The sequence below is a fragment of the Lates calcarifer genome, linkage group LG18, assembly GCF_001640805.2.
Source record: "Lates calcarifer isolate ASB-BC8 linkage group LG18, TLL_Latcal_v3, whole genome shotgun sequence".
NCBI lineage: Eukaryota > Metazoa > Chordata > Actinopteri > Centropomidae > Lates > Lates calcarifer.
In genome coordinates, this window is record NC_066850.1 from 1,480,521 (window position 1) to 1,499,362 (window position 18,842).

Here is an 18,842-nt window from a genome sequence, read left to right on the forward strand (position 1 = left end):
CTATCATCACTTAGCCATAGCCCAAAGCCCCTCAAGCTAGTTCTCATACAGATGGGTGACAATTTAAAGGAAAATGTGCATAGGTGAATGGAGAAACATAAAACATGCAGATGCCTACACACAGGCAAGAGGTTACTGAATGGTTTTATTATGAATGTGGTGTGAATCACACACTGTGGCCTTCACCATCACCGAATCTCAGCTGAGGTGGGTGGATATGACCGGCAACATCACCCCACAGTCATCAACACACAGACGTATAGAATATCTTTTGGAAGATGCATTCTCGGACACTTCATGGTGGTTTTCTCCCTTAATTTATCACCCATTTGTATGTGACACCTATAACTAAAGCCTCTGCAGTTCCTCATGAAAAGTCTAACTATTCTAACACATCACAGAGCAAAGTCAAACAAAAACATAGAATTCACAGCCTTCTGGTTTGTAGCAGGTTCTCCTGGACATCAGCAGCAGAGGATCACAGCTCGATCGCACCTTAAGAGGTCACTTGGTCACACATGTTAGAGATAACATGCAGGTGTTGTAAATGCTTAGGTCTGCTTCATTTATGCTTTAGTTTTTACATTCAGATTTTGATTAATTATGCTAGTGCAAACTTTGAAAAATAGCAAACAGTGCCACAGTGTTTTGTGCTTATATGATATGAAGTTGAGGAGAAAAACAGCCCAGATATAGTTGATATAAATGAGATTGGCTTACTGTAACTTTACCACAACACTGAACACTGTCCCTGCAGCACCAGCTGAACAAGTCCCTGATTCTCCTCATGTCAGGTAAGTCACAGAGAGGTACACTGAATTGATTTTTCAACACTTTCCATTAACTGAATAAATTTTCTCAAGGCAAAAGTTCACGGTTCTTGAGACATCTTCCTCTCCTCCATCATCCAACAGTGTCCTTCAGCCTGCTTCCTAATCCACTGCCAACTCTTTGTTTCCAACAGCTGACACCCTCCAGCTGCCCAGTCTTGTCCACATTTGTATCAGCAACATGACTTCTTCTCTGGTGGCGCGTAGGCAGCAGCTACGATGCCGTTAACCGGCCGAGAGTTGGACCGGAGGAGAACTCGAGGCTTGCTCTCCAGGTCCCCCTGCTGGACATTGAGGCCGTTGCGAAACAGCAGCTCCTTGGCCATCATCATGAAGGCTTCCTCCACATTCTGACTCTCCTGGACAAAGAGGTGGACATAGACAAGTTCAGAAGACAGTTTTAACCAACCTCAAAACTTCTCCTCTGTCCTTTATATTTGTGAGGACACTCATTACCTTCGCTGATGTTTCCAGAGCAGCCAGTATGCCTTTCTCCTTTGCCAGATTGCAGGCCTCCTCAAACTGAACCTGACGTTCCTCCTCCAGGTCACATTTGTTACCTTAGACAGAGAGAGTCATTGTATTTTTTATTTTTTTGGTTGAGTTCGGTATGATGCCCTTCCCACACAAATTAGAAAGCACTGTGGTTGAGTATTACAGCTGCACTCAGCTCAGAAAGAGCTGCGATGGCCGAGTGGTTAAGGCGTTGGACTTGAAATTCAATGGGGATTCCCCACGCAGGTTCAAATCCTGCTCGCAGCGTTATATATTTAAATGATATTAGGCTCCACGGCTTTGCAGCATGAAGATGCCACTTGTGTTAAAAGGCTTTAAAGTTCCTCTAACATCCTCCTGAGAGCTTCCAGGAAGTTAGTAGACACTTAACTCATCAAGTAATTAGTGACAGACACCTTCTGTTGAATGATGATTAAAGAAACTGTTTTCTCTTATTGTATCACCACATTCTCACATGTCCCATTATGTTCACCCTCTTGTTGCAGTCACATCCACTCTCACCTATGAGGGCCAGCACCACGTTGGCTGCCCCGTACTGCTCCACCTCCTTGATCCAGTGGGTCACTGAGTCAAAGGTGCAGCGCCGTGTGATGTCATAGGCGATCATGGCGCCGTGAGCGCTGCGGTAGTAGCTCTGGGTGATGGTGCGAAACCGCTCCTGACCTGCGGTGTCCCACACCTGCATCTGTTACACACACACACACACAAATCAGCTGTACACATTCTGAGAACACATGACTGAATATATGGCTCATGTGCACGTCAACAACCAAACGATTGGCTATGACAGAGGATCATCATTTGCTGAATACACACACACACACACACAGAGAGAGAGATTCCTTGGCTTGGTCTCCCTCTGCAGAATACTCCCTGAGCATCTGACAGACCATGTTAGCGTGGAAACAGCTGTCATAGCAACCAATCACCAGCTCAACCTATTTGTTTTCACTCCCACTAATAAGGGTTTTGGTCCATATCACTGCTTTTCCTGTCTGACAAAGCTTGAAACCAGGTCATATCATACGTTTTTACATTTTAGTAGCTGAATTAAATCTCACACCTTTAGATTTCATGTGTTACCACAGCCAAACAAGTAAAAGGACTCAGAAGAACTTTTAGGTTTTGATTCATAAAAACAGAAAATTTGAGGACAACAGCGTCCGTCTGTGTACAGACTGAAAACAGCACAGCTATATCCACTGATCACCAAGGATACCTAGCAATACAAGCTGTTCTCTGTCAGGTTGCTCAGTTTTTTACCGCCTCAGGCTTGAGAGATTAGTTGAAGTTGTTTGGACTCATTTGAACCCTCCTCTCCGATGTAATGAATTTTATTTAGTTACATTCACCACCTAATGTTGTGAACTGCTGATGAATTAAAATGAATTCATCCTAAAGGTTTTCATTACAGAAATCAGGAGGAATAACTTCAGGGTTTACAGTAAGACAGATAGTTTGAATATTTCCTCCTGCGTTTAAGATCAGTTGATGACATGTTTGTTAAGAGAACACATGCCATGCATTTTGATCTTCCAGTCATCTAAGTGGTGACAATACAGTTGCTGTAGGTGTGTTTATGTGCATACATATGTAACAGACTCTACCTTCCCCCTGAGGCTGTGACGAATCTACAAATACACCTAGTGAGTTAGAGAGCGATACAAACAGAGAGAGATGTCAAAAATGGTGCTAGAAATAGCAATACAGAAAGTGACTTTATTTGACCTTTCTGGGCATCCTTACCTATAGCCCATACCTGACAGTATTGTGAGCGGCAGTGCCTGCGTCTGCTCATCCATCAATACAGATCGTTTGCACAGGACTGATCAGTTTATTAGCTGTGATAAGAAATGTGTAAGCCACCATTTGACTGAACGGACCATGATTCATTTTTCATCCACACAGATTTTCACACCTGTCAGGTGACAGTTTTGACGCATGTGGAACCAATCACAGTTCCCCTTAACAACTGACTTCCTTTTCTAACTTAACGACGCTGCAGAGAAGTCATTCAGGTTTATTTCCGTCTGTGTGAAGAGTATCTTCAAGCAGAGGAACCTGAAGGACAGGTTCTTCAAGCGAGCGTCTGGTCTGACTTGTTTAGGACTTAGTCTAACTGACACTGTGACGCCTCACTGTAAAGACATTTAGTCCTACAGCTAGAAAAGTCCATCACACAACACATGACTGACTCTGCATGTTTGCTCCTTTTAAAACACACCATCCTGTTTTTACTTTTCATTCAATATTCCACCAAACTGCCGCAACCATGCAGAGTGGCCTGTCACTGCCAGGACCAGCTGACTCTAAAACACCCATGATAAAGATCGGGGCATGTAGGAGGCACCACTGGAGTATAGTCAGGGTTCCTGCAGACCGTTTATGACCTTTTAATACCACATTAAAATTGCAATGTATTACCTGTTTCACTGTCATATAGCCAGTGTAAGTGCTAAAGTGTAATGGAAAACCTGTAGGGATGATAGGCCCTGGAATTATTACAGATTTTTTAAACACCGGGTATAAAATGGATGGATGGATTCCTTGGTGCTGTAGCTAGCAGCAGTGACAGCATTTGCTCAAATTAGCTTGTAAGTGTGTCACATGTCCTGACAGGAAACAAAACCAGTCTATAACTGACCTTATTATCTTCCTTTATTATTGAGATTGTTTATATCTTCTGCAGCATTTTTGAGGCTTTTGTAAGAGCTGAAGATACAGCAGTCATTTTCATTACTGATTTATTGTAGCTCATCTTAATCCATCTCTAATGCCAAGCCTGAAGTCACATGCTGGTAGGTTCAGTTTTGACAGTAGCTAAAGAGTCATGTATTCTGAGTCTAGATCTGCAGATGGGGGGTTTAAAGTGGTGTTGATGTTCTGTACTTGACATTTCTTTAACACCACCTGTACATATGTCCATCAACACGCGTGTTTTGAAGCCAGACAATACCAACCTTCACTTTCTTCCCTTCAATGTCCAGGTTTCGCACAGTGAAGTCCACCCCGATGGTGTTCTGCTGTCTCTCCGTGAAAGTCCCTGACTTGAAATTCTGAACCACGCACGTCTTCCCTACGTTAGAGTCTCCGATCAGGATGATCTTAAACAGGAAATCAAAGGAGTCGTCGTGCTCAGGTCCTAGGGTCTGCATGGTGGAGTGTGTGTCCCTCTCTGTGTGTGTGAAAGTGTGAGAATGGAGGAGTTGATCCTTCCTAAACTGTAGATGTACTTGCTGGGTTATCTTTATGCTTGACTAAGAATGTAAAATGCTTCTCCTTGCTCCAGTGACAGTTACAGGTCTGCTAGATTTCCAGCAGCAGTTTAGGTTTGTTTGTCAAGCTGTAAAAACTGCACTGCTTTCTTTATAATTCTGCATTCTGACTGTCTCATGTCTCCAGCTCGTTCAGTCTCACCCCTCCTTCAGGGCTCTGTCAGCAGGACAAAACTGCCTCAGTCCTGCTGCTCCTTCTCAGGTGTTGACCCACTTTATGACCCACAGCAAAAAGAAAGCGTGAATACACATCCCATCCTGTTCCGTCCTCCTGCACGGGTTCTGTCAACAAGAAAAGGAACTCCCTTTAGATGATATAAGGTTTTAAAAAACATTTGTTTTGTGATCCAGGTTTTGCTGTCCAATCCACCTGCTGCTCTTTCACATGTGTCAGGGATTTCTTCCTCTGATGGCCTCTCCTCCTGTTCTCTCTCTCTTCATCAGTTTTTCCTGTTCTTACTGACTTGCAGCCTCCCCCATTTCTCTCTCTCTCTCTGCCCCCGCAGCACCTGTGGTAACAATAGAAACCCGCCCTACCTGTCTCAGGAAAGTAGCCCAGCCCCACTACCACAGGTGGATCTTGGGAAATGCAGTCATTTTGACAGGAACTCTTTTCCTGTTGAAACTCACACAGCCTTGTTTTAAATCTGATCAATATCTTAAGAAATATTACAAAAAGAAACAAACACTTGTCAGACTGAACTACATGAAAATCTTTTCAAATCATTGTTTACTGGGGGGGCAACAACCAGCGTCACCTTACAGGTGTGTTGAAACTTATGTCTGTATGTTTGTTTATTCATTTCTCTTTATCTCACTCAAAGAATAAAGCTGTTCATCTGTCAAACTCTGTTCCCCTCTCTGATAGTGTTTCACTTGCAGTACAACTGTGTGTCCTGTAGCGCCTCTGTGTGGTCAGGGTTAGGATAACGTTAGGTTCACTTAATACAATAAGACAACAGCTTCCTAGCAGCTTAGGTTTGGTTTTTATTGTAGAAAGCATATCTACACTGTAGTACAACCACAGTGTTGATATGCTAAAGTGCCAGTACAAAAGTAAAAGTTTTCATTAAGCAGAATTTCAGGATAATATATATTATTTTGTTGAATTTAAGATAATTTATGTATAAGGTGAAAGCATCAAGTTAATGGCAAAGGTGGGGGTAATTTCAACTACCTGAATACTATCTGTTTGGTAGATCAACCTGTAATAATAGATCATAATTAATTTGATGATGAGATATTTTTTAACTCGTGACCCAAGCTGACAGATAAATGTACATATAAAATCATCAGCCTCTGAAATGTCATGGAGCATTAAATGGAAATACTCAAGTAACGTACAAGTAACTCAAACCTCTACTCAAGTAAACAACATGAGAAAACTTCGTTACATTGCACATTTCTGTAGCTTTTTAAATACGATGCTTGAAATGTCTTTTAGATTCAACATCTTTCTTTTATAACCAGAAGCTTGATTTTAAAAATGACCTTCGCGACCACAATGCAAGGATGAATTCTGATTCCTGAACGCTAATCCCACACATCCTACCATTTCCGACTGCACCTGAACGCGTCACAGACCCCTCATCCTCTACATCACAGTGACGTCCTGTGCGGATAAATAGACAGATAGATGCCCTTACAGTTAAAATCACTGGTCTGTAGCTAATAGCCCAAACATTTGCTTTATGTGAACGAGTCGTATCGACGCCTGGGAGCAGCGGCAGCAGCATGCAGCGGAGCGCAGTGGTCGTGGTGGCGGATAAAACGAGCCTGAAAAGGCCGTTTATTTTTGCAAATGCTGTCCATATGGTAGGTAAAGCTCACAGCTTTATAATGCAGTTTAATCCAGGGGTTATTGGAGTGTTTTATAGCCTATTATTCTCTTTAAATGTGTGAACTGCTGCTGTTATTTGACCTAAATCATCAGTCAGTCTATAATTAACCTGAACAGGACTCGTGCTGTGCAGTCTGTGTCAGGGATGCTGCAGCGGCTGCCCCTCCATCAACAATGTTGCAATGTCTGCAGCACGTTTTATGCTGAAATATTTAAAGGTTACACACAAAAGCAAGAAAGTCACAGGCAGCTGCAACGAGAAGACGCCATAGTGATGCGTTAAATTTGCATTTAGGAGGAATAATCATCCTTTCCCACCCCCCTCTGACCTCTCCACCCTCTGGAATATTCCTATAATGCTAATGTTTACAGTGAAGGCCTCGTTCTGGTTTTGCCATGTGAAGGAATCCTGGGATGGCGTGCTACTGCCTTCCATTTGTGCTTAAATGAGCTGTAGGTGACACCTAAAGCACTAATTTCAAACATCTGTAGTGATGTTTTTACCCAGAGGGCTGACTGAAGAAGGAGAATTCAGAGATTCTTTATTTTGATTCATTTGTCTGTAAACTCTTCAACACTCTCATGTCTAAACAAATCTCTCTCTCTAAAAGGCGCTGTGCTTCTTCATGCTGACGATGACAGTAGCCTGGCACAGAGACCTCATACAGACTGGCAAAGTAAGACTCACTTCTGATGTTCCTCTGACCGGATGAAAATAATTCCCAAAGCAGATCATTTTATTTACTGGAGGCAGAAATAACTCCCCTGTCTCACCAGACTTTAAAGGAGCAAAAAGAGTTGCTGGGATATGCAACTACAGCTGTGGAATTATTAATGCATGAGCCTCCTCGGTCTTCCATCAATATCTCCCAAACACGCTTCAACAGCACCTTTTTTTTTAACAGTATATTGTCTTTTCTCTGGAACAGCTGAGTTCATCAGCGAGCGTCTGTCTGTTGAAGTGTCCTTGGGTAAGACAGTGAATTATCTTCATGTGCTAAGGGTACCATTCTGTAGCTGACCCTGACCTTTGACCTCTTTTGTAGCCATGTGATCTTAGTAATACATCTGAGACAACAGAATAACATTGATATGTAGTGTAACTGAATATCTCAGATGAGTTTTCCTCTTACACAGATCGTTCATTTGATTTTTTTGTTGCTCTTAGCAACAATTATTGTTCCATGTTTTTGCCAAAAACACTGAACACTGATGTTATTTGTCTCCACAGCTGGTATCCAGTGTGTCTGTAGTGTTAATGTACGTCATAGAGATCGGCTGCCTGCTGCTGTCAGTGCTCGGTGTGTTCGGAGCCTGCAAAGGAAAGAGATGGTGTTTGATTCTGGTAAAAAGCTGCTCTGTGTTTGCCACTACTGATCTTACTTTTCACATAATTATATGATTTTTTTTAAACCTGTGTGGGACAGCTTGTGTGTGTCATAGGTGGTTTCATTTGCTTCATGTGTGTGTGTGTGCGCAGTATGCTACCGGGATGGCAGCAGCCAGTCAGACAATAATCGTCAGAACAGCGCTAAGTTACCAGGATATTTATGAGGTAAAATACTTCCCAGCTTTTTTCTGGTATGAATTTTACATTGTGTAATGTTTAGTAATGCAGCAGGTGTTGATGTGTAAAGTGCAGCGTTCAGTGTGATTTCTCCCTCCTCAGAAACGTGTTGTTCGGGAGGAGTCCAAGCTGTTGGCCTTGATGCCACTCAGTGGAACAAGCAAAGCCAACAGGACCCTGCTGTATAGTATTCAAGAAGAAGTAAGAAGCTACCATTTATTTTTTTTCAACTTGATCTACGTTGGGTTTGTGCAGTGGAGGCTGATAAATGTGTGGTGATCACGATGATCTGGAATTTAGAAAATTCCTCAGCTCAGCCTTAATTCCAACTCCAGAATGCATCAATGCATGATTACGTTTAACAAACTGTTTTTAACTTCAGTGCATGCTGAAGCTCCTCACTGCTTTTGATTTGAGGGATAATCATCCTCCAGTTTTTGCAACTACAATTCCCACAATGCTCTGGGGAATGTAACAGGAAGTATAGTGTTGCCATGAGGTTAGCTTGTTAACTCTGGCCAACATTTTAAAACTCGGTTCTATCCGTTAGCCGAATTAGCGACGTTAGCAGCTGCTGTTTGCAGTGTATCCACGTGTGTATTGTTAACTATCACTGCAGTACTTTGATACTGAAGACAACTTGAAAACAAGTTTCGGAGCTTGAGGAGTGTCTTTTTTGTTTGATTTCTACGCGGATTTCTGGATGTTTACCCCAAGGACATCTTATCATAATGGTATCCTCAGATGGTGTACGTCACACTGAGTCTAAAAATGCCCGTTTCGTGCCTGTGTGTTCAGATTTGACTGAGTTATGAAAGCAGTCGCTCAGGCCTCACACGCCTGTCCCTTCACTAGCTTAGGGTGCTTTGTCTCGACCACCTGAGACAGAGAGATGCCAGCTCACACACTCGCTGTGAGGTGGAAAGCTTCCTGATGAGACAGAAGACAGACACCCACTGCCTCTCACACATTTCTCATTTTTCTAGAAGCTGTAACCCCCATCACAGACACACACATCACACTCAGCAACACAGGTGGCAATCAAACCTGAACAAGGCCACACCTGTGGTATATATAGTCTTTAGGGCGTGGCCAGTCCAGGAGGTGTGTCCTAGCTTAAAGACAAATGACCCTGCAGTGGGAGCACCATTACCTGTAGAGAGGATTCATCATTCGGGCTGCAGACATTTATGTGCTTGTCGTGTGTGTCGCCTCCAGTTTGAGTGCTGTGGTCTTATTGAGGGCTACAAAGACTGGGGCTCTTTCATCCCTGCCTCCTGCAACTGTCAGTATCCAGGAAAATGTGTGAGTAATCCCTTTTTATACAAACAGAGTAGAAGTAGTGAAGATGACTCATCGGGATGTGTGGTCCGGTCGTCATGCAGAGTCTTTGGGAAGTAATACGTCATCATAACTGACAGGAGTGAAAGAGCCAGGGTGTCAGAGGGTGTCATTATTACTGTTGGACCAGTATTGAGTGAATCTTATTTTTGTCATGTTACATAATGAGATTTTTTTCCTCCTCACCAGATTCGACTACGGGGCAGCGCTACACTCGGGGCTCCAAAGAACCAGTATGTTTATCAAGAGGTAAAATAAAGTCTTTTCATTTTTCATTTCATTTTCATTCACGTTGTAACTAAACTGCCACCACCTTTAAACCCAAACCTTTTTTACCCCACAGCCTTGCCTACCGATTTACGTTTCCGAACTAAAGCTGGCATTCTCACTGGCGATGGGTATACAGTTTGGAAGTGGAGTGTTTTGGGTATGTTTCACACATTTGTATATTCACTTGTGCCTTAGTTTATGTTGCACTCCCTGCCTTGATTTAACCTGTGCTTCCATTCCCCGTTTTCCCAGATGGTTTTACTTGTTATGAGCATCAAGCTGATGGGCCAGATAAAAAGGAAACAGGAGTTCATGGCTCTTCTCCAATCAAACAGATACGTTCCCGGAGCCTTCTGATCACCCAGTACATTGTAATACTTAGAAATTATTATCCAGCATACCTTGTTTGAATTTGCACATGTAAACGCATTATGCTGTATACCATAACCTGGCTATTTTGTGCTATAGCTACATATGTTAAATTATGATTTTCTAAGTGTTAATGCATGTAACTGATGTTGAAAAGTAATCTACATGCATAGATCAAATTCAGATTTTTTTTTACTGCTGTACAACAATGCAGTTTAATGACATTAAGTAATCCTTAGTAATCATCACATTTTCTCGTGCCCTGAATGAATATCTTACCGAGCATTAACCAGCCATCTGATTTTCTGGCGTTGTGTTACCTACAGTAAGTGTCGTCTTACCTGGATAATATTCTGATACCATTTATCTCCACTGCCTTCACACCTGGACACATCGGTGAGTCTTTGCAAAGGCAGATATTAATCCAGTCACATCTACCTAACAATCGCAGACACATGCACAAAACACATTCTGTTTGTCAACCGGACCAACTTCTTTAAATCATGCATATTCAAATATTTATACTTGTCCTAAGCACACACATTGAATTTTGAGCATTAGAGCAACTAATAATCTTTGAACAAATAATAATATGAATAACCTTTATGTAGCATCTTTCTTAAACAGTGTTTACAAAGTGCTTTGAAATGTTTATTATCGAGCAATGTATTTTCTTGGGTAAATAATCAGGTTAGACAGAGGAATGAGTTAAAGCTCTCATTGGGATATTAGAATGTCTTGATGCCTTGTTATGCACATTGTATATCTGAAACTTTATCACTTCATTCAGTTCTTAAAGCACACGTAGCGAGTAAATGATCCGCGATCATTAGGAGGAGGAGGGGATTCTGTTTGGTTGCACGTTCAGTAGACATGCTGGTAAATCCTCAAATTCTATTTTTCGCCTCCAAAAATTTAATTTCAAAGTTTGGAGAAACGTTTGGTTGCAGTCAGGCTGTGAGAGGCTCCTGTAGGAAAATGCATCATCAATATTCTTGCAGAGATTGTACTGTCCTAACCGATGCCACTCTCACCGAAGAAGCCTTTTTACGCCATCACTTCAGATATGACTCGCTGCATGAGCTGCCTGCAGTTGAAACGTCAAATGATTTTCATCTGAAACAGCAGATCCAACGTCTACCTGTGCACTTTAACCATTAATGCCTAATATACATGTTCTGTAAAGTATGGTATTTTTATTTCTGTCATACACTGTTTTTTAATTTATGGAATGAAGTTATGTAATATTTTGTAAATAGCAGGAATAAATGATGTGATTCTTGTTCCTTTGATGTCTTAGCTCTTATTTTGAAATTATTTCTTGAGTGCTTTAAAACTTTTATTCATGCAAGTACTGTAGTTTAGTTCATTCTGAAGTACTTGTATGTGAGTACAATAAAAATATTCTGTCCTGCACTATAAATATGACATATGACAGCAATGACTTCCCGTAAGAGAAGAAAGTAGAAATGCTAAAATAGAAATATGCATTGACGATAAAGTAGCTCCAGTAGCTCCTTTAATTAAATGTCAAAAATTAGAAAAAACATTTTTGAAAATGTAAAAAAACCAACAAAGTTTACATAAAATTTGGCACAATGTGATACAGAAAAAGCTACAAAACCACAAAATACAGACATTCTTGTCAAAGCTGTAATACATCCATGTTTCTGCAGTCATTTCTTCATCAGTGCTTTTTTTCCCCTGAAACTCATTTTATTTTTTACTCTGCTTTCATATCTTACAGTGCACCTCATTCTGCAGCGTGTTTGGTGTGTTGAGCTACATCTTAGTTAATAAACTTCACTTCTTACTCGATCTCTTTATTCTGTAACTGGATTCAGAGTTAACTCATAGCTTATGTATCTTAGTTTTCCATAATTCGTTCTGATTATCTCAAAGAAAAGGGAATTTCCTTTCACAGTATGTTTCTTCTGTTTCTTGTTATTTGCACAGCCTATAATTTACATCGGGGCGACAAAAATGAATAAAGTGTTCAACGTTTAAAGAGTCAAACAAAACCTACCCAAACAAAATTTAAGAAAGAAGTAGAAATGTAACTTGGCAATGATATATTTAAACAGTATAAATACAGAATGTAACCTCGCACAAATCCAATTAATACCATTACTTTTCTCAAGTTAGCTGAATACGTTGACATGATGACCCCTCCCTGGTGTAAAGAGCAGCCAAAGGAAAAACAGAGAAATCAGGTGTCCTCTGCAGGTTCTGTGAGGGTGGTGTAGTTGCCTGCTTTTGCCTCAGGACTGTAGACCACAGTGGGTGTATCTTCCTTCCGATTCAGCTGACACAAGATGGAAATACACAACACTATTGACAAAACCTACAGGACAGTGAAACAGAGATGGGTCTTTACTTCCAGTTCATCTTTTGCTGTTTCAATACATTGTTTTGAACGGAGCTGCAGTTTTAGAAAGAGACTGAGGGGGGCAGAAAAGACACAGCAAACAAAGCTGTGCAACTTCAAATAAGATTTTGTTATCAGCCGTGAATTAGGGTTAATAAAGACATTAAAGTCCAGTGGTTCAATTAAAAAGAAAAAAGGCAAAATGGAGTTTGATGGAAAGCTCAGCTCATGCGAGTGGAGAGAGCAAGTGATAGTGAAGTTAGAGTAGAAAAAACAGGCGAACAGGTACATACCCAGAGAAATGTGTATCCTAGCATCACGCCCAACACTGTATTAATGTAAAACATCTCCTCTGCAATCAAGTATGGAAGGCATGGCTGAAAGAGAAGCATGGACCCATCAGTCTAACTCTTCTACACTGTACAGCCCCATGCAGAGATCATATGTTTTGATTCCTAGTTGTTGGTTTTCTGTAAAATCTGCTGTTTCAACATGTTTTAGGCTGTTTTCCAAAACAGTGTAAAACAGTAAGAGTTAACACATGACCCTGTAAATTATCACCTCTTTATAAATCATGATGGGCTGGGCAAGGGACTTGTCCTCAAACAATGCGCTGTCTCTGGGAGCTGCCACCTTGAAAACACAGACATGAATCGTTAGCTGAATGGCTGCTGAATGCTAACGTGACGCTGCATTAAGAATCTACAGCCATGGCAGCTTGGTACAGGAATTGAGTAGCTTCCACACTCACGCATGGATTAGTGGAGTGTTCGGCGCACAGACAAGTTTCTGGGATGTTGTAGCCCCAGTCCATGTAGCCCTGATCCAGTCCACAGCACTGCAACTGAGACAGAGGAGAAAATTAAAATACATTTGGAGGCTTTGTAACTGCAAAACAGATGACTCCTGACCCACTTCCCGATTCCTCCTACAAGAAATCTATTCAACAATTAGCAAACAAAAACACAACAATCTCTTGCATGTGCTACATGAGAACAAATCTGTTCACATAACTGTTACCTACATCCATCTGTGCTTCACTGAGACGGGACGTAAAAGTCTCACTAGCGTTAGCGAGCGGTCCCACCTCCAAGTACTGCCTCCTTAATAGTCTAGTCACCTGCACAACAACACAAAATAATATGAAAATTACTGGGAATAACCAGCAATTTGACAATGTTTTTGAGGCACATTTGTGATTAAAATTCCAGCCAGAAAACTGCCACAGTCTGAAGCTGCTAGCTTACATCATGTGTAGCTTTGACACCTTGTATGTGTCTAAATGACATGACACAAAAGGACAACACATTTAAAAGTCAACTTTGTAGTACCTGTGGTCTCATGGCCAGTGCGATACTTTCAGACACAAACATGTAGAGACTGATCAGGATCATTCCAACTGTAAACTGAGACACACACACATATACAAGCATGAGCAACAACTACTACTACTACTGATAATAATCATAAAAACAATAATAATTAGCAACTGTACCCACCAATATGAGTGCCCATTTCTTCATTTTGCAGGCGCCAAACAAACCAATGATGGTCAAGAACAGAGGTACAAGGGAAAGACCATACATGCCACGAAGGCCAGTGACCGTCTGTGGAGAAAACTAACAGAGAGCAGCAGCTTCGTCACCACACATCAGTTTACCTTGTTCTATCTAATGAACTGACATAGTGTATTCTACAAACTTATATCAATGGATGGATGGATGGATGGATGGATGGATGGATGGATGGGAGTTACCTCTTCTTGTCCGTGCAAGTATCCATGGCTGAACAGAGTGATTGCCAACAGCAGAGTGCTGATGATCTGCAACAGCAGCAACAAACTGTATTATTCATTACTTTCAGGGCTGCAACTAACACATCTTAATTATTGATCAAACTGTTGATTAATTTTTACAATTAATCCATATTCAGGTCGTACAAAAACTGTGATTGAAATGTCCTTCAGAGTCAAGTAGACCTTTATACTTAGTGCTGACTGTGTACAGAGTGCTCAGGGTAGATAGAGTTATATTGGGTGCTGCTTTGGGCGCCCTCGTCAGCGCCAATTGGTTTTTTGATAGAGGTCTGAAATAAGGTCTGCGGTTAACAAACGCGTGGCTGAATGTGACTACAGGGGTTGTCGGGGACATTAAAGGCCAAACAACACACTAGTCCACCTTTATGTGAAGGTTTTTAGTGCTGAAGTTGAAGGCAACTGTTTGTTGAAGACGTTTCACCTCTCACCCGAAAGGCTTCTTCAGTTCTGAAAACTGGTTGAGTCGTTCGGCACTAAAGACTAGTCCACCTTTGTAACCTCGCTGTGATTACTCACGCTCTAGCAAACTCTCGCTAACTTTCTAAGAAACGTTTTTGTAGAAGAGGTCAGAGCTAAATAAAATGACATGTTGGAGGCTGGTGGTGTTTACGGTGACACCATGCTGTCGAGATGTAGTTCGTTTACAGCCAGTTGTATTTAGGCTTCAACAGTGGTGTTGATTTGTGAAGATTATCTTGTCTCATAAACTTCTGTGTCATTTTCATGCTTTTTGTGGAGGGTGATGCTAACCTCCATCTCCTCTGTTGAGCAGTTACAGGCCTGTTTCAATGCTAGTGTTAATGTTAATGAGGCATTACATCAGATACGTCTGACTCTGATTTAAGGGCTCTGGGCCAAATCATGAAAAAAAGCGTGTGGCTCAAACAACATCCACTGTAAGAAAAGATGAGGTGTGTTATGAATCTATAACAGGGTGGTAACCAAGAGCACAGAACAGCAGTGACAGTTGGGAGATACCTGGAGGGGCACAAACAAGCAAAACCACATGTTGCATAATCCAGTTCCCATGTAAAACTGATGAAGAAGAAGAAGAAGAAGGAGAAGAAGAAGAAGAGGAGGAGGAGGAGGAGGACGACGACGAAAAACTTCATTATTGCTTTTTACATTTTTACTTTAATTGGTCTGGTTTGGTTTTAAAGCTGGAGTTGATATATAATTCATCAGCAGCTACTCTGATGATGGATTAAGTTTGTTTCTTTAAAGCAAAAATGCCAAACATTCAAATCCCAACATCTGAGTCTTGATGATTTCCTGCTGTTCCTTATTTTTCTTCACACTGAACTGAACATGTTTGGGTTTGTCACTTTCACTCAGACAAAAAACAGTGAGAGAGACCAATCAAAGAATCAATGAAATAAGATTAATCAGTGCTGAAAATAATCAATACTGTTCACACACTGAAAACAAATCACATGATAATATCAAATATTATCATGGAGGGTTTCAATAGTGATTACAGATGTATTCATATATAACATCTTCATGTCTACTTTTCCTTCACTTTCTCCAACAAATGTTTATTCCATCAGAATTCAACGGTTTAACTTTTTCATAACAGATCTCTCCTCCCGTTTCACAGGCTTCATCAGCACCGTGCAAACTGAAGGAAAACAAGGCGTGACATTCAAGAGAGCGACTCAACTGAACTAGTTGCTCAACAGATCAGATTTTCGCATCTGATCTCAACATCTGCGCTTACAAACCCCTCGACTATGATTATTATGATTATTTTTCTGTGTTAGGCAAAGAGAAGCACTCACCCCGATCAGACTGGCCACGGTGATGTAACTCCGCTTCAAACAGACGTTCACTTTCCCCATTCTGTGTCTGTTGAAATCGCGATCTGTAGATTTAATGAAGCTTTAACCTTCCCTATGAACGGAATCCAAGCGCTGCACAGAGGGAGCGAGAGAAATGACCTTGGTGAAGCTTCACGACTTGTTCATGTTTATTAACGGATATAGAGAGGGAGGAAGCCCCCCCCAACCCCCCACCTCCTGCTGGCAGAGGGCCCTCCCCTTTTGGAAAGAGAGGGCAGTGTGTGTGTGTGTGTGTGTGTGTGTGTGTGTGTGTGTGGTGTTGGAGAAGTGAGGGGAACAATTAACATAATTCAGTTCCAACACGTGTGAGAGGCTCACACCTCAGGTCTTTACATAAAGGTTCTTATGAAGATACATTATCAGAGATCAGTTCTAGAGGAAATGAATAACCTCCTTCACTCTTGTGCTAAAATGTGCTTCTTGTCAGTTTGTGGCACTGGCTGACAGCAGCAGGGTCTAAAACCATCCTTTTAGCAGAACACTGAGATTTAATGAGTTGTGGAGAGCGCAGACAGAGTTTAAGGCGTGCTGTGGAGCGATCCATGTGACAGATAAAGTTTGCTCATGTTATGTCCCTGACAGAGTAAGAACTTCAGGCCCAGAAAAGATCATTGTGGACGAGCTTTCTCAGTTGAGCGTGCTGAATTCATCGCGTGTGTCAGGCTGTGGACGGAGATGAGAGCTGAAGAAAAGACCAACAGTGTAATTACAGGAAGTTACCAGACCTGACAGATCAGAGGAAGAGATAGAGCAGCTCACTAAAAAGCTCCCTAATCAAATTCTTCTTCTTCTATCAGCGTGTGTGTGTTTCTACGACAGAGCAAGGCTTCAGTTCAGCCCCCCATAGAGCACTTTTTGTCTGCTGTTGTATTGGAAATACAAAGGAACTAGTGAGAGGCTGCATCACGTGACTTCTCGTCAAGGTCCCACACACACATGCAATCACTCTCACCATCTATCCATCCATCTGTCCCTCTTTCCATCCATCTATCTCCCCACACACACACACACAGATGCATCATTAGTACCTGGAATTCCTCTAGATTACGTTCAGTTGTTAAAACAGATGCAGAGTGGAGTACATCCTGAGAGCAGGCTGCACACACATGCACATCACTCCCTCATGCAGACATACATATACACACATACTGTGCATGCAGCTTTCTCTCTGTCCCAAAAGCTTTAGTCAGTTTCTCCAGAGCACACCCACAAACTGTTTGGCAGGCACGTTACACAAACTCACATCTGTAGGACATGAATGCACCGAGGCCTTTCTGTGGTGCAGATGATGTCGGTGGGCGGACTGACACAATAGAGGCCAAAAGCCATTTACTTTCCTGGAGATGCTTGGACCAGATCTGCTCTCTAGAGATGGATGTTGTGCAGTTCAATTCACCTGAAGCAACATCCTGAGGATATGTGGGAGCACTGTGAGTATCTGCTGACATCAAGTCTTTAGAGCGGGTGTTACAGAAATAAACAGGAGAGCAAAGAGATCAGTGCATTTTAATATCTGATTATTTGATATAAAACAAAAACTGTGTCACTTGCAGGGTCAGCTCTATAGAGATTGGCTACAACTGCAAATCACTGTAGTGCACCTTTAATAAGAGCATGCAACACATATCCAGTACATTTTTTCTTTTTAAATTTATTCTTTTAATTAATAAGTATTTCATTTTGTCATCAGCTCCCACTGTTTTTAAATACCTTGGTTCCTGAAGGGCACATTAACCCTGCTGATACTCCAGCTGTGTGTTGACTCTGAATCACTGTGGGGAATTCTTCAGCAGTTAAATGAATCTGCACTTACGTCACTATCAGTAAAACATGGAGGTTTAGGGAATAACAACAAACACCTCACATGCGTGTATGTGTGAAGCAAACTTTTTCTGCTTTAAACTAGTTTGTAAAATTCTCAGCAGATGTAAAACCTCCCCCACCCCTGGGGAGATTCTTTCAGCCCGACGCAGCAGCAGCATCAGTATTAGAAACATATTACAATAAATATGATCATTGTGCTGTCTGGAGTCAGTGGGTGCAAGTTTTGCAGGATGTTATGCAACTAATGTAGATTTCAACGCCAGCCAGGAAAGGGACTTTTGCTCAGGAAAAATGTGCTCTGAATCTTTTTCATTCCAATCAAGACTCTGGCTGTTGTTGTTTTTTTTTTTTTTTTTTTTGCAGATGACCTATTGCCTTTTTAGTTTGAGAAAGTAACAGTACATTCCTCGTGTCTTGCTCAATACTCCCAGACAAGAGATCAGTCTCTGTTTCTTTGTTAAGACTGAGTGGTCCTTTTCACTCTCTGTGAAGGTTGTCATACAAACCGCTGAGTGGATGTGGGTTTTGTGAGCAATTTGTCAGAAACACATTAAAAATTAAAGGGTGCTGGGAGCGAGTGTGTAAATCAGTTGATGCAGAGCTGATCTACTCAAACATCAAGTTTAAATGTGATAAAACTATATCACTCTGATATTTGTTTTTGCAGAACGACTTGAATCTTTTCAGGGAACTGCCACTTCCAGAAAACGAGTGCTGTGGAAACAAGGACAGCATTTCATTGTGTTGGGTGCCTGACCACACAGTATGGGGAATTAGCTGGAGGACAGAAAGTATCCAGCATACAGCCCAGTGCCAGTAATCTGTCGCTCCTATGAGGAATAATAATGTGGCTGCATCTCAGTCTCAGACTTTCTGGTTGTTCTGAGTCTCATTTAAGTCTCTGTGGTTGTTTTGTGTGTTTTTGTGATGGTTTTGTTTCTCTTTATTTGTTATAGTTTTGTGCCTGTTTGTTTCTTTTGTGGTT

The 18,842-nt window shown here is 41.5% G+C and overlaps 3 protein-coding genes and 1 non-coding gene across 4 annotated transcripts; 2 read left to right on the forward strand and 2 right to left on the reverse strand.

Moving 5' to 3' along the window:
* Positions 1–127: 127 nt before the first annotated feature.
* Positions 128–5,132, reverse strand: LOC108888930 (ras-related protein Rab-19). Its single transcript, XM_018685172.2, has 5 exons — positions 4,992–5,132; positions 4,307–4,903; positions 1,848–2,031; positions 1,287–1,390; positions 128–1,189 (listed from the first exon to the last, which is right to left on the reverse strand). The coding sequence occupies exons 2-5, from the start codon at positions 4,499–4,501 to the stop codon at positions 1,004–1,006; spliced, it is 669 nt and encodes a 222-aa protein (XP_018540688.1). The 5' UTR covers positions 4,502–4,903; positions 4,992–5,132; the 3' UTR covers positions 128–1,003.
* On the forward strand, positions 1,511–1,592 carry trnas-uga (transfer RNA serine (anticodon UGA)). The gene has a single exon. It is a non-coding gene; the product is annotated as a tRNA-Ser (tRNA).
* A 973-nt stretch (positions 5,133–6,105) lies between the features above and the next one.
* LOC108888929 (tetraspanin-8) lies at positions 6,106–11,294 on the forward strand. The gene is made up of 9 exons (XM_018685170.2): positions 6,106–6,436; positions 7,073–7,138; positions 7,693–7,806; positions 7,942–8,016; positions 8,131–8,229; positions 9,247–9,333; positions 9,559–9,618; positions 9,713–9,796; positions 9,892–11,294. Exons 1-9 carry the CDS (start codon positions 6,356–6,358, stop codon positions 9,994–9,996), a joined length of 771 nt encoding a protein of 256 aa, XP_018540686.1. The 5' UTR covers positions 6,106–6,355; the 3' UTR covers positions 9,997–11,294.
* A 216-nt stretch (positions 11,295–11,510) lies between these two features.
* Positions 11,511–16,187, reverse strand: LOC108888928 (tetraspanin-8). Its single transcript, XM_018685169.2, has 9 exons — positions 15,974–16,187; positions 14,133–14,198; positions 13,876–13,995; positions 13,708–13,782; positions 13,401–13,496; positions 13,128–13,220; positions 12,938–13,009; positions 12,670–12,753; positions 11,511–12,352 (listed from the first exon to the last, which is right to left on the reverse strand). The coding sequence occupies exons 1-9, from the start codon at positions 16,031–16,033 to the stop codon at positions 12,218–12,220; spliced, it is 801 nt and encodes a 266-aa protein (XP_018540685.1). The 5' UTR covers positions 16,034–16,187; the 3' UTR covers positions 11,511–12,217.
* Between the last annotated feature and the right edge of the window lie 2,655 nt (positions 16,188–18,842).

Bases quoted from the DNA above. Each gene is read 5' to 3' on its own strand.
- LOC108888928 (XM_018685169.2), bottom strand. From the start codon at position 16,033: ATGGGGAAAGTGAACGTCTGTTTGAAGCGGAGTTACATCACCGTGGCC. The intron at 13,497-13,707 runs GTACTACAAAGT...GTTGTTGTGCAG, and splicing joins CACTGGCCATGAGACCACAG to GTGACTAGACTATTAAGGAG. The intron at 12,754-12,937 runs GTGATAATTTAC...CTTCTCTTTCAG, and splicing joins CCATCATGATTTATAAAGAG to CCATGCCTTCCATACTTGAT.
- LOC108888930 (XM_018685172.2), bottom strand. From the start codon at position 4,501: ATGCAGACCCTAGGACCTGAGCACGACGACTCCTTTGATTTCCTGTTT. The intron at 1,391-1,847 runs GTGAGAGTGGAT...TCTCTGTCTAAG, and splicing joins CGTGGTGCTGGCCCTCATAG to GTAACAAATGTGACCTGGAG. The intron at 1,190-1,286 runs GTAATGAGTGTC...CTCTTTGTCCAG, and splicing joins CTCTGGAAACATCAGCGAAG to GAGAGTCAGAATGTGGAGGA.
- LOC108888929 (XM_018685170.2), top strand. From the start codon at position 6,356: ATGCAGCGGAGCGCAGTGGTCGTGGTGGCGGATAAAACGAGCCTGAAA. The intron at 7,807-7,941 runs GTAAAAAGCTGC...GTGTGTGCGCAG, and splicing joins AGAGATGGTGTTTGATTCTG to TATGCTACCGGGATGGCAGC. The intron at 8,017-8,130 runs GTAAAATACTTC...CTCCCTCCTCAG, and splicing joins GTTACCAGGATATTTATGAG to AAACGTGTTGTTCGGGAGGA.